Source organism: Podarcis raffonei, chromosome 13 (genome assembly GCF_027172205.1).
Source record: "Podarcis raffonei isolate rPodRaf1 chromosome 13, rPodRaf1.pri, whole genome shotgun sequence".
NCBI lineage: Eukaryota > Metazoa > Chordata > Lepidosauria > Squamata > Lacertidae > Podarcis > Podarcis raffonei.
Window position 1 is genome coordinate 1,058,410 of NC_070614.1, and position 25,138 is coordinate 1,083,547.

The 25,138-nt window shown below is 46.7% G+C and overlaps 2 protein-coding genes across 8 annotated transcripts in view; one reads left to right on the forward strand and one right to left on the reverse strand.

The window, feature by feature from the left end:
- FOXN4 (forkhead box N4) overlaps positions 1–25,138 on the reverse strand; it is a 39,250-nt gene that overhangs the window by 7,302 nt on the left and 6,810 nt on the right. The window contains exons 3-7 of one of the 5 annotated variants that reach the window (XM_053363332.1): positions 15,707–15,828; positions 8,233–8,321; positions 756–919; positions 378–499; positions 163–285 (exon numbers count right to left, since the gene is read on the reverse strand). In XM_053363332.1, coding sequence (XP_053219307.1) covers positions 163–285; positions 378–499; positions 756–919; positions 8,233–8,318 — 495 coding nt within the window. In that variant the 5' untranslated portion in view covers positions 8,319–8,321; positions 15,707–15,828. Of the gene's footprint in view, positions 1–162; positions 289–377; positions 503–755; positions 920–8,232; positions 8,322–9,015; positions 9,163–15,706; positions 15,829–25,138 lie in introns of those variants that run through there. The other 4 variants (XM_053363329.1, XM_053363331.1, XM_053363327.1 and 1 more) reach the window with 4 other exon arrangements.
- The window catches only part of MYO1H (myosin IH), a 72,720-nt gene continuing 67,923 nt past the window's right edge, over positions 20,342–25,138 (forward strand). For all 3 annotated transcript variants that reach the window (XM_053363300.1, XM_053363303.1, XM_053363302.1), the window contains exon 1: positions 20,342–20,363. In XM_053363300.1, coding sequence (XP_053219275.1) covers positions 20,358–20,363 — 6 coding nt within the window. In that variant the 5' untranslated portion in view covers positions 20,342–20,357. The remainder of the gene's footprint in view (positions 20,364–25,138) is intronic.

Genomic DNA, 25,138 nt, shown 5'->3' on the forward strand with positions numbered 1-25,138 from the left:
CCCCCCCCGCCATGCTTTCAAATAAAGGCAAATAAACCCGCAGCAGCTCAGCTTAGGTCACTTGCCCTTGACTTGGCTGCGCTTCTTTGTTAAAGTTGTTTTACGTCCCCTTAAAGCTCTGTGCCTCAACATACACACAGCCTTGGGAGCAGGAGATGGTACCTGTTGCGCGTGTTGAGCGATGGTGAACACCTGCTGGACATGGCGGGGCAGAGGAGGGAAGAGGGGGGCTGCCTGTGCTTGCAGACTGGGAGACAGCTGCCCCCCAACCACATACTGGCTTATCTGCTGCCAAAGGAAAGAGAAGAGGAACGTCAGTTGAACCAGGTCAGAAACGCCTCCTTGGTCAGGAATGGGGAGGGAAAGGAAGTGCTTACATTGGCAGCGTGAGATGAAACTGCGTTCAGTCCTCCCAGAATGCCTTGAGGCAGGCTGGCCTGGATGTGGATCATTGCTCCAGGAGTCCCTGCGGTGGCGTGCAGATTCCCTGGCATAGACCCTGCTGGGCAACGGGAGAGACATGGGGCATTGTGAGTCTTCCAGTGTGTGTGCAGACAAAACCACGCCACTCGCACGCACAAGAGAAGTGCCAGCACATGTCCGTTTAGCACCCGAGGCACGCACAGAGGCCAAAACAAATGCATAAATCTGCAGGGCGGTAGAAATAAGGAGGGGAAAACACTCCCCACCCCACCCCCTGAAAGGCCTCCCATAGCAGTTGATGGAGCAACTCAACATCCCCGCAAGAGACCTACCTGTCTGCTGCAGCACAGCATTCTGGGAGCTGAGTCCAAAGTCCATCCTTTCGCTGGCCATTTGTTGCAGCCGAGGGACGTCCACGGAAGTCAGCCAGGACAGGGACTGTAAGTCACCGGGGAGGTCGTCTTCACCCAGTTGTGAAGGGTCAGAAGCCAAGAGTCTACAGAGCGGGGAAACAAGACGCGCAGGTGAGAGACTTAGGATGGGCTTTTCCCCAATAGTCTTGAGGCTGGACACAAATCCCTGCTGAGTGTCAGCCACTGCAACCCGGCCCCAATTCACACAGCATGGGCCCAGGCCCACAACTGGGAATCTGAGAAACTGTTGTGGACACCACAAAGCACCCTAATTTTATGAAATAAATAAATAAATAAATAAATAAATAAATAAATAAATAAAGTTTAGAAAGCTTTAACCTGTACTTATTCTATTTCTAACTTTCTGAAAGTGTTTAATTATTGTTGCTAATTCTTATTACTGATCAGTTCATTGTTTTCTCTTTATTGCAAACCACTTTGAGGTTGTTGTTTTAACAATCAAGTGGTGTGTACTTAAAAAAATAAAATAAAATAATTCTCAGATAGGAGGCTGGCAATGGTCAGAACCCCCACCCCCGCCCCCAGACAACAGGCAAAAGCATCCGGAAGTTATAACCATCTGGGGTGGGGTGGGGAATCACAATTAAAACACAGGTAACAAAGAAAACAAAAAACAGGCAACCTCTCCCAATACCAAATAATAAAAAAGCCATTTTTAAAAAGTAAAAAGAAAATACTGGGAGGAGCAAAGGGTCTGGGTGGGCATGAAGGGTGTGTGTGAGGGCTCATGGTGCCCACGGGCACCACATTGGGGACCCTGGTCATACAGTCTTCAATATTATTTCACTCCCAAGTACATTAATGAAAGTAAAAATCCCATTTCACCTGGGTGCACAAAAGTACTGAAACCTAGAACCACAGTGTTCTAGCAGAATTTGCCACACTTGGTTTATTGCAGATTGAGTGTCAAAAATTTTCCTGTTATCTAAAATAAGATTATAGATGCTTTTTCTGATAGACATATGCATCATTGGCTGAAGGCACTGAGCTTACGCCCTAAAATAAATCTGGCATTTGCACTTGCTCCCTTTGCAATTTTCAAGAGTTTAATAATGCAACTGTTGCAGCCAAGTTAATTCACAGAGCTTTGTGCTCACATTTCTCAAAAGTGTTTTGCCGTTTTCCTCTGCCAACCTCAAAGCAAAACTTGGCTCGTTTTTCTCTTTTTAAGGCCAAGGGTGATTGCAGGAAGCAAAGGTGACGCCCCTGCTAGGACCCTCCTGCCCCCCCCCCCGTGCTCTCTTCTTCCTCAGTATTAGTCCTTTCCTGCAGGATGGAATAAGCCGCCTTGTCAGGCAGGGCTGGTGGAGTTCTGGGCCTGGGAAAGAGCATCAGGTGGTCCCCCCTTCCTCCTCCGCCATTGGCCAGGCTGTGAGTAAACAGGAGCATCAAATGGTTTAAAAACTGGGGAAGGTCCCTGTCGTTTGCAACAGTTGGCCCTGGGCATTGTAAGGCGAGGAGGCATTGTGCTCTAGCGACTGTTGGCCAGGCGGGGGGGGGGGGCACACGTGGCTGCCTTTTGTTTTTGGGATTCTTGCTTAATTGTTTTCTCCCCCTTTTTACAAACTTCCCATTAATCTGGCTGAATGACAGCAGACACACAACCCCGTGCCATCTGGCACTCCGGGGCCCCTGGCAACCCTCAGGCCCCCCCCACAACAAATAAATGGGGTCAGGTGGGCGGGGAGGGTCAAGACCCACTGCACACGCCTCCTGTCAGCGAGCGCATGGCCCGCCCCCTGCAGCACATGGCTGGGTGGGAGCACCATCTCCTCCTGCAGCTGATCTTCCCTGGAGAACAAGCTGCTTTTCTATGGCAGATCTAAAGGATCCCTGTTCATTCTTCTCCCTAATAAACACTTCCTCGTAAATCCGCCTTGTGTGGAGGAGAAGGGAAGGCGCCTGCCCCTTTTCTGTACCAAAGGGCACCATCTTTGCACAACTAGCCTACAGGGTAGACCTCCCACCCCTTTCCTGTGTCCCCGCTCTGTATGGAGACAGGGGTTGGCACAGAGTTAGAGGGAAATATAGCTTTGAGAACACGCACTCAAAACCCTTTTAAACTTCTTGAACTGGATGTTATGAGCCACCAACCAAGGCTAAAGCCAGCTCCCCGGGCTAGACAGTCTAGAATCATAGAACTGTAGAGCTGGAGGGATGCCAAGGGCCATCTAGCCCAACTCCCTGCAGTGCAGGACCTGCAAGATGGTTGTGTAAATCTCTGTGATGTAAAAGGGGCTGAAGGGAAAACAATGGCACAGGAATAAAGCCTGCATTTCTAGCCATTGGGTGTTTTGGATTTAGGTGGCTTTTCCATCTGAAACAGGCTTTGGTTCTGCACACCGTGAAAAACAAGCAGGGTGGCTCCGTCTGCCAACCGCCCTCCCCTCAACTGATTGCCCACAAGAGCGCAGTCGCCAAGCACTCACTCCAGGCACTTGGCTCTGTGAGCCCCCCCCCCCCCCGACTCTGCCTAATACCAGCTCAGGCAGCTCATCGCGCTTGGTTTTGTCAGCCTGGGCACATGAACTGCCTAGTGTGGGCATGCACAGCCACAGATGGGCATCCTTCCTTGGAGGGTTTTAAGCAGAGGTTTGGACGCCTCCTGTCCTGGATGCTGCAGCTGAGGTCCCTGCACTGCAGGGCGTTGGACTAGAGGACCCTCAGAGGTCCCTCCCAGCACTACCATTCTCTGATTCCACAATGAGCTCTGCAGGGCTTCAGGTGGGTGTTTTCCCCAGCCCTGGCATAAAAGACCACCAGTTGAACCCAGACTTCCCTCATTATGTTTGATTTGTTGTCCTTTCAAAAGGCAGAGCAAAAATACCACATGGAGCAATGCTCAGATAATTTTTCTCCCCCACTGCCACCCCCATAACTCCCATTCCTGTGGCTGTTTTCATCTTAATCCACCAGTGACTCCAGAAGACAGAGGAAGCAGCTGCACAGGCACCCCCTGCCCCCCATGCTACTGGACTACAGCACCCACCAGCCCCTGCCGTCAGCCCAGCCAAGTGCCAGGGATGCTGGGAGATGTAGTCTTAACAATTCATGGAGAGCCAAAACAGGTTCCTTCCCCCTGAGGAGGGGACTATAGATGTCTCCTCCAAGGCAAGCACACAAACAGTAAATCCCACTCCATGGGGTGCTAACCACCCTTTGCAATGACATATTTCTTCACGGAGAGCAGGTTCCCTGGCACTCCACAGCTGGAGTAGAAACCAGAAGCAGCAGGCTTTATTCCTTCCTCTCACTTTATTCCTGATGGAGCCACAGAGCAAAACCATCCTGGATCCCAGCAAAGCCGGCCAGAGGGGGGCGTATTGGGGGCTGGGGGTCCTCCACACTTCCCTTTGCTCTGCATTTCTAGGCACAGGTCCGGGATTTCATGTCCAAGCACTTTTTTCTGGCGCTTTCCCCGCAAAAGCCTGCTCTTTACTGCTGAAAACAATTCTGCAGAAAACCAAAACTGAAGTTTGATCTGATTCAGTGGTAAAGATCGGGTTTTCCTAGGGACAGCAGTGGGGCAAAAAAAAGGGGGGCAAGCTTTAGAAGTGCTTGGGCACAGAGCAGAAAAGCCCAGGCAGGACAAAGGGGCCTGTGGAGGAGTCCTCAGGCGGGAGCCCTATTTACTGAGACACACAAGCGCACGAGTGTGGCAGCCCTGGGTGCCATCTGGGGGCTGCACATCTAGTGGTTAGAGTGTCAGACTAGCACTCGGGAGGCCGGGGCTAGAGCCCCACTCAGCTATGAAGCCCCCTGGGCTCTGAGCCCAACCTACCTCACAGGGTTGCTGTGGGGATTGAGTGAGGAGGGGGAGAACCATGTGACCATCTTGAGCTCCTGGGGGGGGAGGTGGGATATAAACACAATTAATTATAAGATGAGATGAGATGTCGTCGTGGGCCTGGCCATGCTTGTGTCTGCGCAGCACTCTCCCTTGCCGGACCAGGATCAGGTGTGCACATTGTAGCACTTGGGACAAAGGCTAGTTCTTAACATTTAAGCATCACAGCATCTATCAAACCAGGCAACAGGGAGCAGTGTCTGCACAAAGGTTTGATGGTCAGAGAACTGAAGGCCTCTCAGATCGGTCTTTCAAAACTGTGACTCTCTTCCTTCGTTCCTTTTCATTCCCCTCCCCGCCCCCTCCTTTAAAATACTGTATTGGAAACCGGGTCTCTTCTAAGTTCCGCAGCCCAATGGAAACATTTCAAGGGAGAGAGCGGAGTGTTCTCAGCACAATCTCAGCCTCCCGCTCACTAATTGGGGGCCAATTCCCATTTTGTGGAGTCTTCATGTGCCCCCCCCCATGGAGAACTCGGGGCTGCAGGTTCCAGTCGCGGGCTGCAGTGACAGCAAGCGAGTAAACAGACCTGATAGAATCTGACAGGTCCATTCTCTTCTTAAAATCAGTCAGTCTGAAAGATTTTCTTTTACATAATCCAATGTGCTTTCTCATGAAGTAGAACAAATGCTACCATGCACTTTGGGGTACAATCTAGGGTTTTTTAAATACACTTTTACTGCTTTTAAATGGGGTTGGGCAAATTAGTTTAGAATACATAATAATAAATTACAGCATTATGTTTTACAAACTTTGGGAACTCGGTTTGTACCGGGGAAAAAGTTCCAATAATAGCATGTATGCCTGTTGTTGTTTTTTAAGGTATTATGTTCAGCATGATCACTTAGAAATAAGTTCCATTTCAGTTTGTGGAAGGCTTGTATCTACAAATGAAAATGATATTTATTTTCCTTCTGTCTTGAATTCAATAACGTTATCTGCAAAACCTACTAGAAGGCATATATAGGTTACCTACAACTTTTATTTAGCAATGAAATCCATCCTTTACAAATGCCAGGATATGTCAAGAGTCCACCAGACGAAAGAGCAGCATAAGGTGTTCCATGAACCTTTTCCCCATGGAGCTTCAGAGAATGTTAGCAAGTTGCTTGTTGAGCAATGAAAGGCTAGAGCAGTAATGTTTGCTGTGGGAAAGAGTGTCTGAAAGTAGTAGCTGCCCAAAGCAAAAGGGTAGAAGACCCTCCAGCAGAGAGGGAAGGGGGCTTCTGAGTCGCCCATTCCAAATGTACAGAAGTTGAGGAGTTTTAAAAAGTGCTTTTGAGTAGGTTACCTGATGGTAGATTAATTGGTAGGAGCTTCATAGGTAAAGCTAAAGCTACCCCTGACCGTTAGGTCCAGTCGCAGACGACACTGGGGTTGCAGCGCGCATCTCGCTTTACTGGCCGAGGGAGCCGGCGTTTGTCCGCAGTCAGCTTCCAGGTCATGTGGCCAGCATGAGTAAGCAGCGCATGGAAACGCCGTTTACCTTCCTGCCAGAGCGGTACCTATTTATCTACTTGGACTTTGATGTGCTTTCGAACTGCTAGGTGGGCAGGAGCTGGGACCGAACAACGGGCGCTCACCCCGTCGCGGGGATTCGAACTGCCAACCTTCCGATTGGCAAGCCCTAGGCTCTGTGATTTAGACCACAGCGCCACCCGCGTCCAGCCAGGAGCTTCATAAAAAGGTAAAGGTACCCCTGCCCGTTCGGGCCAGTCGTGTCCGACTCTAGGGTTGTGCGCTCATCTCACTCTAGAGGCCGGGGGCCAGCGCTGTCTGGAGACACTTCCGGGTCACGTGGCCAGCGTGACGAAGCTGCTCTGGCGAGCCTGCACCAGCGCAGCACACGGAAACGCCGTTTACCTTCCCGCTATAAAGCGGTACCTATTTATCTACTTGCACTTAAGGGTGCTTTCGAACTGCTAGGTGGGCAGGAGCTGGGACCGAACGACGGGAGCTCACCCTGCCGCGGGGATTCGAACCGCCGACCATGTGATCGGCAAGTCCTAGGCACTGAGGTTTTACCCACAGCGCCACCCGCGTCCCTTTAAGGAGCTTCATACCACAGTATAAAATGTAACCCAGTTTAACCCAAAGTACAGCAAGGCAACAACTGGGGGGGGCGTGGCTGTTTTTGTTTTTGTTGGTGGGTGGGTGGGTGGGTGGGTGTGAGAGAGAGAGAGTACATATAGCAGTTATTCTGCCTCCTATCACATGGTAGGATGCAATAACATTTTAGAAAGCTGCAGTGCTTTGTTTTCCTGTAAATAACTTCAGAGGGTGGCAGGAAAGCAGGACACAATAAGAAGTTTCTAAAATTCTGAACTATGTGGAGAGAGAGGAAACCTTTTCCGCCTCTTTTGTGATACTAGAACTTTGGGTCACCCATTCAAGCTTTTAAGCTGCAGTTTTACAGCAGACAAAAATTACAAACACCGCATGTAATTTAACTTAGGGAATTTGGTGTACAGTGGTGGGAAGTTCCACCAGTTACAATGTGGTGATTGGCCACCAAGTGATATGGCTGCAAAGGGAAGTCAATAAGTTTCCAGAGAAGGAGTCTCTCAATGCCAACTGGGCATGATAGCTAAGTGGAACCTTGATGTTCAGAGGAAATATCCAAGATGGTAGGCGCAGATTCCCTGAAGGCTAGAGCCCAAAGGCATCTGCCCAACTGGCCACGCTGTACTGTACGGTGTACTCATGTGGATGCAAGGCTGATTTCAAGCCTGAGTGCTGTTGGAGCAGGGCCAGATGGAGACCCCGCCTCCCTGCTCAGGGCACATCTGGACTGAGGGAGACAGGGAGGGAGATTCCTTTCCCCTGGACTATGGCTTGATTCAGCAAGACAATCCTTAGACGCTCAATATTCAAAGCGTACGGATGGCTGGCATTAACTTCCAAACTGCCATAGCTCATGCTGGATAAAGTATGGGGTTTAAACTAAAGAAACACACACACACACACACACACACACACACACACACACACGAAAAAAGAAATTTTTAAAAAATGGGTTTTATAAACAAGAATAATGTTATACCAATAAGTATACCAAGTTTTCTCATGTCATTTGTATGAACACATGAGTCTTCGGTAAAACAGACGGAGGCCAAAATGTGTCTGTGATTTTGCTACGTGTCAAAGACACCAAATCTCTTATGCACGCAGAACCCGTCATTCATTTCAGTGGAAGGGCTGAACCATGTTTGCACACCAAGGAGTGTACAGATGTTCTACCTGGCATTTACACACCTCCAGAAGCCATTTGAGGGGGACAGAAATCCCCAGTAGAACCTACTAAAATGCTCTGCCAGGTTCCCAAGGGAAGAGATAAATAATTATTAACCCTTAGTTACTGAGCACATCCTAAGATGCAAGAAATTGCCAGGCTGGACAGCTAATTGAAAAGCAAAGGGCAAATGTGAAATTGATTTGTGTGCACGGCGGCAAATGACACTCAGAGCACCATTTCACAGGACAGCAGGGAGAAATACAAATTCATTAAGAAAGAAAGAAAATGCTCACCTATATTCTTGTGGAGAAGGGTGGTGGCTTTGCCCTGAATTTCGAATGAGGCCAGACATGACGGAGGTGATATCACTTTCTATCATTTCCTACATGGAAACAAGGGGAGAGGACCACATAGGTATGACAGAACTACCCAGTATTTCAACAAATAAAGAACTAGCTTCTTGATTGTTTAAAATGCTATATATGATGACACCCAAATCTTACATATTTTGCTTCAGAAGAAGATTTCCTTGGATTTTTTTTAAAAAAACCTTTGTTGATGCTTAATGAGCAAACACTAGTATATAATGAGGGGAAAATCCACCATTATCAAGTGGATAAATTTGGGATAAACAACATTTTGCAGTCTTATGTGCAAGTCCAAATTCAGTAAGATTTACACAGGACCGACTTTCCAGGCATTTTTGCTGTGAGTGTCCTCATCTAGAGAGAGAGCAGCCTGACTTTACGCATTTACTCAGAAATGCAGCCCACTGGACTCAAGGTGGACTTAGCCGTATTTTCAAAAGTACAACCCATTGAAGTGAAATAATTGCTCAAAAGAAAACAAATAAAGAAAGAAACCCGCTGATTGCAGAAGTGGGTGAAAATAAACGAAGTCATGGCAACTGACAAGTTTGGCGGGCAATAATCACTCCAGCACCTTTTATCCCAATACCACTTTGTTTTCACGGGGAGGAAGGCGAAGCTGGTCCCAGACCCCCTTATGCCCCCCCGGGTCCCGGGCTCCCCACCTGCGGCTTTTGCACCCTGGGCGGGGGGGGGGGAGGCAGGTACCTGCACCACGATGGGGGCGGCGGCGGCTGCCCGGGCGCCCGGCTGCTCCCTTCGCCCGGCGGGCTGCGCTCTCCTCGCTTCCTCCTCGCTCGCCAAACCGTTTTTAAATTTCCCTCTCGGGGAGCTGTCCAGCCTGGAGCATGCGCAGAAGGGGCGGGCCGGCGGGGGGGGGGGCAGCGGAGGGGCAGCTCCGGGCAGGCGGCGCAGCGGCGCCCTCCTCTCTCTCTCGGCCGGCGGAGCAGCCTGGGCGCCCGCCCCAAGCTCGCCGCGGGAGCCCGGAGGCAGCGCGCGGAGCCGGGTCTCGGCCGCGAGGAGCTCCCAGTCGCCCCGAGACGCGGCGCGGCGGCAGCGCCAGGAGCAGCGCCGCCCTGGGCGCCTGGAGGGCGGGGAGCGGGCCGGCCTCCCCTTTGGCGCCGCGGCGCCCGCGCCTCCAGCAGCGGGAAAGGGCCCGCGAGGAGGAAGCAGGGAGAGAAGGGGCTGCGAGGAGCCCGGCCGGGAGAGGCCCGTCAGGCTGCCGCAGAGCAGAGTTCTTAAACTGTGGAACTCCCTGCTGCAACAGGAGGCGGGGAGGCCCGGGCAGAGCCAGGATGTCTATTAGGAGGAGCAGAACCTCAGGGGGGAGCTGCCCGCCCCGCCCCACCAACCTGGATGGTTTGGAAAGAAGATTGGACAAATTCATGGAGGAGGAGAGAGCTCTGGGTGCAGAGGAGCCAAGGTCCCCAATAAAATATTTGAGGGGCTGCTCCTTCCAAGTTGATGGGCATTGCCGCTCAAATGGTGTGTGTGCGCCATGTCATGCAACTGATTATGCAGGGCAGGGCTTACTTGCAGCCCCCCCCATATTTTATTCAAGTTGCCCCCCCCCCCCGGTTGGAGGCATCAACACTTCTGAATCCCAGTTGTTGGAAACCAGAGATCTTGTGCTCAGATCCTGCTTGCAGGTTTCCAGCAGGCCTTGGGGAGCCCCTGTGGAAACGGTTTGTGGGACCCAGCAGGATTCTTCCAATGTTCTGATGTTTTCTGCCCACCCCGCCCATCCCAGGTCTCCCTGGGGCTTTCACAGAGCAACAATAAGCTTTGCCAGTTCTTACCAGAAACAGAAAACCTCCGAGCACGCGCAGATTCCCTTTTGATTGCTTCCAGATGACCGGTTTATTCAGCAATCCTCCTTATTCATTTGCACAAAGTTTGTAAACCGCTTTAAGATTTTATTAATTGCAAGTGGTATATAAATGCTGTGAAAAAAAGTACAAATAATAAATGTGCAATTGTGTTTCATTTTTGCTTTATATATTATAGTACGGTTACTCCATGTGTTGTGATGTAAGTTGTCCTGCGCTTCTATTTGGAGGAAGGGTGGGGTCTAAAAGCAGTTCAGTAAATAAACAAACCAGGGTGCCACAGATGGACATAGGAAGCGCTTGCTGGATCAGGCCATTGGCCCAACTAGGCCAGCATCCTGTTCTTACCCTTGCCAGCCAGGGGCCCCCCATTATGAGAAGCCCACAAACAGGCCCCGGGCACAAGAGCAACTCTGGCCTCCTGTGGCTTCTAGCAACTGGCATTCAGAGGCATCGCTGCCTCTGACTGTGGAGGCAGAGCATTGAGTAAGCCTTCTCTTGAATTTACAAAATGCATAACCTGTGTGCAGCAATCCTGAGTCAACCTTCCTCTTCCTTCTTCCAGGTAAATTAAAGTAGACATGGTATATCAATAAGGAGTGTTCATCCGGTCTCTACTAGGGCATCATTCAGAATGTGTTTCTGCTACGACACACTGGCTAGCAAGTTCCAGTACTCTGCAACAAACACAGTGATTTGCTTGACAGAAATAGAGCAAAGGGCTGATCCACGCATCACCATGTGCACCAAAATGGGCTAGAGAAGCGAAAAACAGCACTAGGAAAGTCTAGACACACACACACACACACACACACACACACACACTTAAATTATAGTGAATAACTGCTTTTAAACAAGCAACTTATTTCCTCAGAACGCTTAATGCCTCTTTTAATTTACCAGAGCATTTAATTCCCCCCTCCACTTGTGTTACAAATCCTCTTTGTATTTCTTGTAGATTGATATTTAAACTGAAATAGACATAAACCAGAGCGATAGGTGCTCCATTTTACAAGGCCAGGCCTCCCCACCCCCCATGGGTGAAATTTGCTTGTAATACTTTCTGTCAGTGTAACAAATTGTAGTTAAAATCATTTAGTGTGAAATTGCCCATTAATCCCACCAGGAAAAGGCATTTAGCAAAAGTCTAGTCACTTGAGAGCATACAGATGGTGCATCGGAGTTGTACAATAGGACCAACCACTGATTATATGCAGGGATGTAACGGACAAAAAGGTCTTCCTGAAAACCAAGACCAGGAGAAGTGAGGGTGGTCCTAGTGCCTGACTGGTTCAAATAGAAGGCAGTCTTTACAATATCAGCAATAAGCAAAATGCACAAGTATGTCGAGAACAACCAGGGCAGAGAAGGTGAAACGGCTGCAGAGTGAGGCCAGTGACTTTGTAGCTTATAAAGTAGCTCTCTGCACCTTGGCAGCTGGGAAGATTAGGGTGAAAGAACCAGATAAACCAGAGGCCAACTGCAAAGGGCACTCGGAGATTTAATTTGTACATGTTATATGAGAACTACCTATGTAACAGAGAATTTTAGTAGATTTGTCTGTGGTTTTATTGTATATGTAGTGACTGTTGATGTTTTTGGATGATGCCATGGCCTTTGGGTAGTGCAACAAAAGTTTATGAAGTTAACAACATAGTCAGAATATATAAACATCAATACCTGGGTGCTGCCCCAGAAAAAGGAAAATGTCTGCCTGGTGAGAAAAGAATGTCAAAGCTAGTGTCAAGTCCAGAACAGGAGAAGAGCCTGCGAGATCCGCCCCAGCGGCCCCTCTAGTCCAGACTCCTCTTCTCACCGTGACCAACCAGGTGCCTGTGGGAAGCCCACAAGCAAGATTTGAGCACAAGAGGCCTCTCACCTCCAGCAGTTTCCAGCAAGTGGTCTTCAGAAGCATTGTTGCCTCTATTAACCTTAAATCTGCCTTGTCGGAATCCTTAGCAGATGACTGCAGTGCCTGGAGACACTCAGGTCCTGCATCCACAACAATGCCAGGAGGAGGAAGGACTGCTGGGAAAAGCGCAGAGAGGAAAAACGCCCTGGTGCATCTGCAGCAACACAACCGGATGCCTTCCTCTGCTGCAACTGCAACAAAACATGTCTCTCCCCTATCAGTCTCTACAGCCACAGCAGGCGCTGTAACTCGCCAACCTTTGGACTTCATCCCTGAAAGCACACTCCTCCAGTGTCTCCTGAGACAGATGGATACCAACTGTCTCCAACTGTGGAGGCAAAGCAAAACAATCGTGGCTAGCAGCCATTGATAGCCTTCTCCATGAATTTGTCCAATCCTCTTTTAAAGGCCATCCCTGCCTCCTGTGGCAGCGAGTTCCATAGTTCAACCAATCTGCTGCGTGAATAAGTGCTTTCTTTTATCACTTGTGAATGTTCTGACATTGAGCTTCATTGGATGTCCGTGACTTGCTAGTGTTATGAAAGAGGGAGGGGGAAAAATTCTTTCTCAACTTTCTCCATGTCATGTCATAGGGGTTAGTTCAAAACATCTGGAAAGCCCCATCCTGGGGAAGACTGCCCTGTTGCCCCAGCTGTTGGTGATGTTTCTTCCAGCACAAGATCTCAAATTGTTTTAGGTCTTCTGTGCTTCCTGTTACAGACAGACCTACAAGGACATGCCTGCATTGTTGTTTCTCCCCATTTATTTTGTTGAGATAGCAGATGAGCTGCTGGCATCTACTTTGGGGTATTGTCAGGACATGAAGTTGGTGTGAAAAGCCAGTCCCTTTGCAATGTGAGCTGTGTCTTCAATGTTTCATCCCCGTTTGTCCTTTCCAGATTCTACATGGACCAGGGTGAGACTTTTCTACACACGTCTCCTTGACAGGCATTAATCAAATTGGAACAATCAAGGCAGGGGTGTTATTTTTATCCAGGGGCACTTTAGCCTGATGGATCCACCCACCCTCCTCAAACGTCTCTGTCCCAAATCCTGCCACCGCTTCTTAGGTTGCTTCTGCTCAATTTTGACATGACTCGGAAATCCAATTAAACCGTTTTTTCACCTTCCCAGTCCCCAAATCCAACATTTCAGTAATTAGTAGAAACAAGCCACTCTCGCACTTGCTCCTTTTTGTAGTCCAGGGGGCTGTGTCCCATGATTTAAAACTAACATTTTCAAAAGCACTTCATGGTTTTGGGGAATGGTCAATTAACCTTCTGTTTCCTGTGGGGAACCCCGTGAAGAACTGTCAACAGTTGGGTTTGCAGAGATTTGCCCAGTGACCTATGAGGCCAGGAGGTTCACAGATGCATGTAACTGTGTCATCATAGATTTGTTTCCTGGGTGACAATATCGCAAGAGAATGAGCCAACTGCTTGTCGGTTTTGGGCTTCTTCTGTAGCACACGGGTGACCAGCTGAATCGATCACGATGTGCTCTCCTCCCAGCTGGTGTTATGGGGTGTACTAATGGGGAACACAAGGACAAAAGGGGATTTCTGGTATCTTTCCGACATTTCCCCTTCCTCTTTCCCTACATAATCTTTTCTTATTGATACTAATAACTCTGTAGACCAGAGAAAAAATTCACAAGCTACCTGCTGAGTTTTGTGTGCATTTTTAAACTATATATATATAACTTGAGAGTAGCTATCCTAGTTGTCAACTATAGAGGAAAAAAGCAACATGCAGAGCAATCCTATACCCATAATTTATGCTGATGCAGTCGGGGGGAGGAGGAGGGGAGGAATGTTGTAACTGCATCATCAGAACAGCTGCTGTATCCAATATTCACTTATCCTGGGACACACACACAAAACACAGGAAATGGTGCAAAAAGGCAGACACACATCCCCGGCTACCTACGTGCTCTTGTAGTGATGTGGGAAAGCTTAAAAAATTGCTCCCAATGATGTCAGGATAGCTGCAAAGTTCTGCCACCAAAAGAGGTCTGGAGGAGAATAGGTGCTGGTGCCATTGTGCTGCTCCTCTGGAAGGGGGCATGTCCACCCCCCATGGCTGCGCCCTCAAAACAGCTTTGGGCATGTCTCACATTCTTCCCATGTAATAGAACTTCATCAGCCAGCCTAATTTAGATTGCTCCAATATACATTTTTCTAATAGGATACAATCTGCGGCTAAGAACATAAGAAGAGTTGCTGGATCAGGCCAATGGCCCATCCAGTCCAGGATCCATGTTCTCACATTGTCCAACCAGATGTGTTTAGGAAACCTGCAAGCAGGACCCAAGCGCAAGAGCCCCGCCACCTCCTGCAATGCCCAGCAGCACATGGAGGCAGAGCAGAGCCCTCCTGGCTAGTAGCTCCATGGATTTCTCTATTCCTCTTTTAAAGCCATCCAGGCTGGGGGCCATCACTGCCTCCCGTGGGAGCAAGCTCCATGGTTTACGGTAGCAATGCACTGGTCTATTCAAGCCCAAATACACAGAATCCACATTGTTATTAGCTCTGCAATGGATGTACCACGAACTCCCACCATAAGCTGTTTATGATGCGCAATCTCATCCGAAGGAATGCGTGCTGGACTATTGGACGATGGATTGCGTCCCTTTAAGGCATTTGCTGGCTGCTGTTTGCAGTGGCTCAAGGTGGGTGGAGAACGCAGGAAAGACTGTTCTCGCCTCTCTCAGGAACATCATTAGACACAGAGAAGGATGTTAGTGGTTTTTTTAAAAAAATCTCATGGCCAAGAGAGGCGGGAGGTGGTGCGCAGCTTGCACCGTGGTCACCTGCTAACAAGTGTCAAAGTCACCCACTGCTGACAGTGGAGGTGCCAGGGCTGAATTGCTGCCAATAAGTTAAGCATCCCATCTCGGGGTATGGGTGTGTTTAAAGAGCTGCTGACAGATAGTGATTGCCCTTCTCCGTGACTGAAGGGGGAAGCAATGTGTTGCCTCTCCTCTGCACTCAGGATGGATTACTCATTCAAAATGACAGGTCCTGTCCAGCTTCTCCAAGTTTGGAGTGCTCTCACCGCACAGATACTTAACGTTAATTCAAGAACCAGTCATGTCAGATGGCCAAGTTCAAATCCCCCCTCCTCTCTCTCTCTCTCTCTCTCTCTCTCTCTCTCTCTCTCACACACACACACACACACACACACACACACACACAAAATAGTATGTTTTGAAAGGCCTGAGCCAATAATAAACACCATCCACTGGGCTTGCTTCCTCCCATGTGGCTCTCATTTAGGACATATCCCCAGCACACTGTCTCCATTGACGGGTAAATATATATGTGTATTTTTAAATGCCTCAAGAGGGAGCTGAATGATAAAAGAAACCTGGTGCATTAACTAAAAGCTCTGTGATTTTATATTGATCTCGCCATGCGGATGTCAGCGCTTCTAATAATTCTTTCAGTTAAACCCAAACGTGATCAAGTTGAGGTTTTCGTGATACAATTAGGCTTGTATGGCAGTTCTGGGACGGGGCAGGAAATACTGACCTTGATATATGGGTACCCTCAAAAATTTAAAATTTGGCTGTATAATTCGGAACCAATGTGATTTGAATAATGTGATGTGATTGGCCTGTTAATAAAAATTATTTTTTTAAAAAAGGAAATACTGACCTTTCCACAACTCCTAAATATGGACAAGAATCACATTGCTTGTTTTCTTTGTCCCTGGATGTGTGATGTCAAATGGATCCCTCTCCTCATCTGTCCACAGCCAGTGGATTTTTCCCATTGGCCTTAAAGAGAGGGAATAATCTGATGAATAGCCAAACAGTAAAATGCAGCTGAAACGGAGAGGGGGGGGTCCTTCACCTTTTTGTATTTGATTTACTTCCTACTTCCTTATTTAATCACTGGGTTCCTAAAGGCCCCCTTGGGTGCGAATGACCCATGTTTTGTTGCTAGGGATGTGCCACTGACCCAAGCCAAGACCCCTGCCCTAGTTCACCTATCAGACAAAAATGAATATATTCCAGGAGCTATCAGCTTCCATTATCACTAACTGAGCCTGGCAGGTGGAGACGGGCCTCATTATTTTTAATTGGGTCCTATAGTTCTGCAGTTAAATAAAAACAATGGGCTCAGTCATTCAGGAAGATCTGCAGAAGACCTTCTGAGGAATAGGAGCCCTCCAGGAGAATCCCGGCTTCCCCCTCCACGTCTACTGGACTTTGGCAGGAAAGGACTGCACAGTGGATGGTGCCCAGCACAATCCTGCCCTTTTGTCTGCTTTGGAGTCAGGAGAAAACCAATTCTGCTCCTTTTATTGTTTTTGGTCATTTTCAAAACAATACACACTGTCTTAGGCGAAGAGGCCATAGTTCTGTGGCACAACATCTGCCTTGCATGGAGAAAACACTGAGCTAGGTGGAGCCAGGATCTGACGTAGTATAAGGAAATCTTTAATAATGATGATGATGATGATAGTTTATAGTCAATCAATGAAGTTACTCAATCCACTATGAAATGTCTGTGAAGCGCTCATGATGAAGGCATTCTTAGCGGCAGCCCCACAACAGTGGAATGTGATTACGTGAGATGTCAGAGTCCGACCAGGCTGGCCCATCCATTTGGCCACTGGGAGAAGAGGATGGGCCATTGGCTGGATATAGCCGGCTCTTCTTAGGTCGTTCTCTTCATTCTCTTGCAGCCTTCAAGACGCTCCACCTTTTCCCACCACCTTTAGCAACTTGTTTGATCTGAGCTGCATAACTTTCCAATGTTTACCTGATTTTGATAATTTTACATTATGCTGGATTAGCGTTGGTCCTCTTGGCCTTTTAGAAACATTTTGAAATATTGTTTTAAGATTTTGGCAGTGCTTTGCAGTCTTAAATTGTATTTTATTGCTTATCTGATATGTCATTTGTAAACATAATTTGGATTATTTTTTCCCTTGAAAAGTGGCATGCAATTTATTAAATAATCAATTATATCTCATTCCTCTTTGCTGCTTTGTGTGTGTGTGTAATCTGAGAGCTGAAAAATCAAAATATACTCAGTTTGCCATAAATGCTTCCATTGTAATTCAAGGTGGATGGCAGGGATGGTTAGATCTGTCAATTTACGTTTCTCTAAATTTTTCATTTTCCAGTATTTCCAGTCCAACACATTTCCACATTCGTTTGTGTTAAATATCTATATATGTTGAACTTTTAAGCATTAAAACTCTCTTCCTCCTAATAAACACACCTTTGCATGTGATTTTGCCTAATATAACACATTTTAGAAAGAATTTCCCCCAAATATAATACAGTTTAAATGTTATTTTAGCTTTTAATAATAATAAAAAAATTAAATTGTCCCATAAATATGCATGTTTGAACACATTTTTCTGCATTGTAAAATCTGGAACAGTCCTGATCTGGAACAGATGCTGCAAGCAGACTCAAGCCAAAGGAACAGGATTGCGTGACGTTACATCTCTTTCTGCTCTTCCTCTCCAGAGTCCCTCCAAGGCGATTCACAGGCCACAGGGGCTTCTCCTCAGCCCCCAAGGATGCTCTCCCACAGCAAATGCCAGCCTGGGTGGCTCTGATGAAATCCTCCCCAGATGTGGGCTCATTTCTATGCATGAGTATTGGAAAGCAGGTTCCCCCTCTCCGCAAAGTGTGTTAAGAATTGCAACATTAAAAACCCTAAATGGGAAGTCTAAGCTCTGGTTTCCCACAATCGCAGGTTGTAACATAAGCTGTCTCTTCTAAGTATATTTGAGGAGTATATTTGGGGGGCGGCAATGTAAAGAGCTAATCGTACCCCCTTACAGCAGGACCAGTAATGATAACTGGATTCGTTTACAATTTCTCCAGAAAATCAAAGACCAGTTCCAACGGTTTATACTGAAATAAAAAAAATAAGGTCTATATATAATAAATGTTCATAAATGTACCAAGCAAACACGTACATAAATATATGAACCACATGTCTGAAGCAGCACAGGAAAACAGCCTGGAAACCATTTTGACTCCCAAACTGACCAAATGATTTCTCTGCAACGTCAAGGAAAATGGAAAAGCCTCTCCATTGTCTTTTCATTCACAAATCCTGTCTTAAGGGTATGTCTGTGTATGAATAGGGTGAGCCTGTGACCTGGCTCAGGAACTAAGTATTTATCATTACAAAAAGACTGGTCAGGCTCCCCAGGCAATCCAATCAAGTAAGCATTAACAGGTAACCTGCCAGACAGGAGGTAAACAACGCACTCAGATTTCTCTTGAGCTATACCCTTTCTGTGATGTAGGTATGATGTTTCTGAGGGTGGTCTTGGACTCCAGGGCAGGCAATTAAAAATGTCTATATAAGGGCGGGCACACCTTTGTTTGGGGTCCTCCTCCTTTCCTGCGTGTGAGGGGAGCATCCTGTTGCAACAGTTTAATAAAGATCAGGCTTTTCAGCTGCTTTGCTTCTCAATATTCTCTGGTTGGCCTGTTATTTTCTCCGACTGATGGAGAACCTGCAAAAGACTCTATAAGGGCTCTTATTCCCCCATAAGGGAATAAGGGCAGATTTTCATTTATTACAATACTAACTTGCAGACTTGATAAGATTTAATGTGCTTGTTGAATTAGTATTTAGGAAAGCCAGCATTCTAGCACGGAGGGGGGGGGTGTTTGTGGTGGGCATTGTCTTCTGAGGATGCTCTCTTGTGTATACCTTGCAGGCCCCCCAGCAGCAGAGGACGGGGCTGAGACTAACAGATAGTCAGGAAAAATGCACAAGGCAGCCGACCTCATAAAGATGAAAACACCGTAAGTAAAGAAGATTTCCCCTTTTACCAATGGGACCTCTGTGTGTTTTATTTACTCTTTTGAGCAATGCTAGTGATAATAGAATCATAGAATTGTAGAGGTGGAAGGGACCCTGATGTCCATTTAGTGCAGCTAGTGCTTTTTTCCTGGGGGTACACAGACCCCCTAAATATTTTGTGAATCTTTTTACTTTTGTCCATTTACTGTATTTATTTTTTCCGATTTGAACAATAAAATGGTGATCTTCTTGAGTCAAAATGAGAGTACCCCTCAACATTTTTTTAAAGAAAAAAAGCCCTGAGTGCAACCCCCTGCAATGCAGGAATCTCAACTAAAGCATTCATGACAGGCGGCCATCCATCTTCTTCTTAAAAAACTCCAAGGAAGGAGAGTCCACAACCTGCTGAAGGAAACAGTTCCACTGTCAAACCAATCTTACTGGCAGAAAGTTTTTTCTGATGTTTAGTCGGAATCTCCTTTCTTGTAACTTGAAGCCATTGGTTTGAGTCCCACCCTCCAGAGCAGGAGAAAACAAGCTTGCTCCCTCTTCCATGTGACAACCCTTGAGATACATGAAGATGGCCATTAGATCTCCCCTCAGTCTCCTCTTCTCCAGACTCCAGGCTAAACATCCTCAGCTCCCTCAGCTGTTCCTCTTAAGGCTTGGAACTCAGCTATACAGCTGCAAATAAATTGATTTAAGTGTGACACTGGATGGTGATGGTGAGCCTTATAGAAAATTCAATGTATTTTTAAAAAACGGTTTTAAAAAAGCATTTTCAGAACGCTTTTTATATGTGTGTAGATTCCACCTTGGTTTCCAAACCCTGGATCATCTTGGTTGCCATCCTTTACACACCTTCCAGATTGCCAACGCCCTCCTTGAACTGAACACAGTGTTGTTCTAGGTGGGGTCTGACCAAGGCAGAAGAGAGAGATACTATTATTTCCCTTGATCTGGACATTATATTCTTCTGTTGTTCACTCTAGAACAGCATTCATTTCTCTCTTTTTTGCTGCTGCATCACACTGTTGACTAGATTGGTAACTAGCTCTCTGTAAAATAAATATCCATTTCCCATCTCTCGCGAGCTGCAGCAGGCTAAATCCTTTCCAGGCTTGATGGCTGATCAAGTATGCAGGATTAAAATGCAACAAGCAGGTGCATTTATCTGCCTGAATCCTTAACGGTGCAATAACACCCCACTTATTGCTTGTAATATTTAGAATTAATGAATGCGGCCTTGAATAATTGATGGCTGTTTTAGCACAAGCAAGAATTCAATTAAATTCGAACAAGAGACATCCAGGCATGTGGTAAGGAATTCCTCTTTCCATTTTGTCTGACTGCAAACAATGCCGTTCGGATCTGGTCATTTAAGACAACTGGCAATGGAATGGGTGTGCAAGACGGAGGGGCATGGCACGTATCAGATTGCTCAAAAGTCATTCATCATGTCAGAGCAAGGCAGGAATCCGAACTCCTGGAAAGAATAACGGGTCGGAGATCTCTCTGCATGGAGGTAGGATGGCATGGAGCTGAACGCAGGCTGTAAAACGCAATAGGAATAATTAGAGCATTTGCCAGAAAAATGCTGCAGGTTCCGGAATGGCGCTTGGCCCATCGCCCTAAAGGGAGCATGGCAGAAAACAGGATCAGGCGTGGGGTCTGAAGCACTTTCCTTAGGCATCTGGCTTCTAAGAACCCCACCTCCCAAGAGCAAAAGTACAAGTCGCGAAGCCTTAGAATGGGGGCTCTGTGTCCTGGCGAGGGGCTGGGAGAGAGGCAGCTATAGGCACTTGTGGTGGGCATGTCCGAAGGTGGCAGATTGGGAGGAACAAGTGTTTAATGAGCAAGTGTTTAAAGTGTCAACAAGTATTTTACTCAGGGTTTAATGAAATAGAGCTAGTGCTGTGTAGCGGTTAGACTAGAGTGTCAGACTAAAACCTGGCAGGGACCAGAGTTCAAATCCTCACTTGGCCATGAAGCTCACTGGGTAGCCTTGGGGGCCAGTCACTGTTTATAGGCTGACCTATCTTGCAGGGTTGATGTGGGGATTAAATTGAGGAAAGGGGAAGCCATCTAGATAGTAATGAATTAAGTAAAATTACTCAACAGCATGTCGCAAAGTCTGCAGCCCTTGCATTACTGAATCTGTATTTAAATGAGAATCAGGACTAGGTGGATAAACCACTAACTGGGATTTCTCTTAGTGGCAGCATAAATGGTTATCGCTGTATTCCGAAATGACTTAAAAGGTGCAACCCTGAATCCCTGGTACAAAAGAGGACAGCCTCTTGCCCTTATGGGAAGATTGATCCACAAGTTAAGACCAGCTAGAGGAACAAAGCACAAAGGGACACCTTGGTGGGAGAAAGGGGGAGCTTTATTTTGTTCAGAAATTCTCCAGAAAACCAAAGACCAGTCCCAAAGGTTTACATTAACTTGTGGATCACTTAATAAGAATGTGTTTTACAGATGCATACTGCTGTTAGTTGTTTATGTGTGGGAATACAGGTTTTCATAATGTCTTTTGGGGGGCCTCCAGGAAAATAAAAATCAAATACATAAAAAACAGCGGTTCCCAACATGTGCCCATGGGCATTGCAAATCTCTGAGAAATCATACCCCTTGGAGCCCAACAAGGCACCCTGCCTCTTCCACTTATTTTTAAAAAAACAATTTGGGGTCATTGTTGACGTGTTGCTGTTGTATGATTTTAGGGGGGTTATTTGCAGGTAGGGGTTATCTTTTGAGGGAAACCCTCCTCAGCTTCTCATTTTTGTAGTCATCTGTTTAGTTCTATACATTGGTTTGCAAATGTTTTAAAAAATATTCCTCATGAAATTCACTAGCACTTTAGTGCAGTTTTCTCCTGCAATTTTGCCTACTATACACATCTTTGCAAAACAGTTCCTCCTCCTATAATTTTTGTATGTTATCTTCACTTATATATGCATTTACACCATGTGTGCCCTTTACACTGGCTTACTAGCAGTACATGTGAAAAGAATATTGGGGTCTTAGTGGACCACAAGCTGAACATGAGTCAACCATGTGAGGAAGCAGCAAAAAAAGCTAATGCTATTCTAGGCTGCAGCAACAGAAGTCTAGTGTCTAGACCAAGGGAAGTCATAGTCCCACTCTATTCCAGACCACACCTGGAACACTGTGTCCAGTTCTGGGCACCACAATGTAAGAAGGATGTTGGCAAGCTGGAGGGTGTGCAGAGGAGGGCAAGAAAGAGGATCAAGGGATCAACCAAGCCTTATGAGTAGCAGTGGAGCAAGCCAATCGGGAGCCTGGGGCGGTGTGTGTGCCCTGTGCCTGAAGGCGGAACCAGCTGCCCACGGGGGCGGGGCCAGCTGGGGCTCTGTGGGGCCTCCGAGGAGTCTGCCTGCCTCCTCCCATTCAGCCGCCCTGCAGCTGGGGCAGGGGGAGGCAGCGGGTGGACCATTTGGGCAGTGATGCACCCAAGCCACCACATCTCGCTCAGGAGAGACGCATAGCTCAGGCACGGGTGCAAGCCCCACGGCGAGTGCCGCCCGGCATTTTGTCACCCCCCTCAGTGGTGACACCTGGGGCGGCCCGTCCCCACCGCCCCCTCTTCCTCCGCCCCTGCTTATGAGGAGTGCTTGAAGGAGCTGGGTATGTTTAGCCTGGAAAAGAAGAGACTGAGAGGAGATTTGATAGCCATCTTCAAATATCTCAAGGGCTGTCTCATGGAGGAGGGAGCATGATTGTTTTCTCCTGCTCTGGAGGGCAGGACTCGAACCAATGGCTTCAAGTTGCAAGAAAGGAGATTCCAACTAAGCATCAGGGAAAACTTTCTGACAGTAAGAGCTGTTTGGTAGTGGAACAGACTCCCATGAGAGTTTGTGGGCTCTCCTTCCTTGGAGGTTTTTAAGCACAGGTTGGGTGGCCATCTGTCATGGATGCTTTAGCTGAGATTCCTGCATTGCAGGGGGTTGGACTAGATGACCCTTGGGGTCCCTTCCAACTCTAAGATTCTATGTACATTCTGGTACACTTTACTTGCCTGGAGATGTGCAGAGTTTGAAGGGTGGGTGGACAGTGCAAATTAAATAAGTCCATCTTGAAATGTGAACTGAGTTTAATTTCTTCCCCATCACTAACTGCACACTATGTAGACATGCATAGAATTGCAGGTGCATGTTGAGGAATTTAAGAATATGCAGTCAGATGAACCACACTGCAACTTACTTCTGAGGAATCACCCAGAGCTGGATTGAACATATTGTTGTGATGCTTGTGGGGGGGGAGGGGTTAGGCTGTGTGCCTGAGCCCCTTCTAATTCCTGGACCCAGCAAGGGTTGCAATCTAATGGAGGATCCCGCTGTTGAAGTAGCCAGGCAAGGGCCATCATGACCCCTAAGTGTGGGTATAAATAATGGGTGGGGTATAAATAATAAATTATTATTATTAATATTAAGGCAGTTGCTCTGTGTCAGAGGGCAAATGGGTGGGTCAACTGGTCAGTGGTTAGGCAGACCAAAGTCGGAGCCAGGGGGGGGTGAGAATTGGTCTAGAAGCAGGCAGCAGGCAGCAACCTGAGGGGGAGAGAGGGGAAAAAGAAGACCCAGGTAACTACCAGCTGGTGAATTTGATATCAATACAGGCAACAACCAATTTAGGCACGTCCGAATGACGCACAATTACATACGTGTACAGCGTGCCAAACCCAGAAGTAGTGCCAAACCGTCATAAAAATGTCACAAAAAGGGGCAGAACAAGGCAGGGTGGGGTGGAATGGACTTAGGGGAGGATTGCCTGGACCAGGAATGATCCTAGAACAGATAATGCAACAGTTGGTCTGTGAGCACAGGATGCTGAGATTACTATGACCCAACACAAGTTTCTCCAAAGCAAGTCATGCCAGACAAATCTAATTTCTTTCTTTGATGGAATCACAAGCTTGGTGGATCTGGGGAATGCTGTGGACGAAGTATATCTTGATTTCAGCAAGGCTTTTGACAAAGTTCCCCATGATATTCTTGTGAGGAAGCTGGTAAAATGTAGGTTGAATGAGGTAACAGGTGGATTTGTAGCAGGTTGACTGACCAAACCCAAAGAGCACTCATTATTGGTTCCTCATCATCCAGGGAAAAAGTAATAGATGCAGGGCTCTCTTCTGGGCCCACTGATGTTCAACGACTTTATAAACGACTTGGATGAAGGAATTGAGGGGATGTTTATCCAATTTGCAGATGACACCAAACTGGGAGGGGGAGCTAATGCCGCAGAAGGCAGATTCCAAATTCAAAATCACCTCAACAAATTGGAGAACTGGGCGCAAGCTAACAAAATGAATTTCAATAGGGACAAATGTAAGGTTCTGCATTTAGGCAGGAAGAACCAGATAAATAAATATAGCATGTGGTACACCTGGCTTACTAGCAGTACATATGAAAAAGATCCGGAGGTCTTGGTGGACCACAAGCTTAACATGAGTCAACAGTGTGATGCAGATGCAGAAAAAGCTAATGCTATTCTCGGCTGCATAAACAGAAGTCTAGTGTCCAGAAGAAGAGAAGTAATATTTTTAAAAAAATAATATTTATTACTTTTAAAGCTTACAAAAAAGGAAGAGAAGAAAGAAAAGACAGAAGATAAAAGAAAAGAAAAAAACAATACAATACAAAATATAAACAATACAAAACACAACCTTAACACATTAAACTAAACACATTAAACTAAACAAAACCCTATCCCTAATCCTAACCCTAAACAAAACAAAAACAATTTAAAAACATACGTCTCACCTTTTCCATACTCTATCTTTCATTCCCTTGTTTCATCGACCTCCTCTCACCTCCCTTTTTGTATTCCACTTCTATTAATTGTTTCAGCAAATCCTTTCCATCTTTCTCTATTTTCTGTCATATTATAAATATCTTAACATATTTTTAACCTTATTTTCCATTAAAGCTAAAATACTTGTATATGCTTAACTCCTTATAACATTTCTACTAAGGCCATAAAATTTCATTCCAACATTTTTCTATCACTCATTAATTTTACAGTATTTCTATAAATAAACTTTAAATTTTCCAATCTTCTTCCACCATCTCTTCTCCCTGGTCTCGGATTCTGCCAGTCCTTTCCGTCAATTCCATATAGTCCATCAACCTGGAGATCTTATGTCCGAGGCTCTTAACTCTTTTCCAAGTCCCTTCTGCAGGTCTTCTTCATATTCTTTAATGCTAAAGAGCAGATCTCGGGGAGACTCCAACCTAACAATGCTTTTATTCCTTCTCGACAGGTCAGCCAAATTTC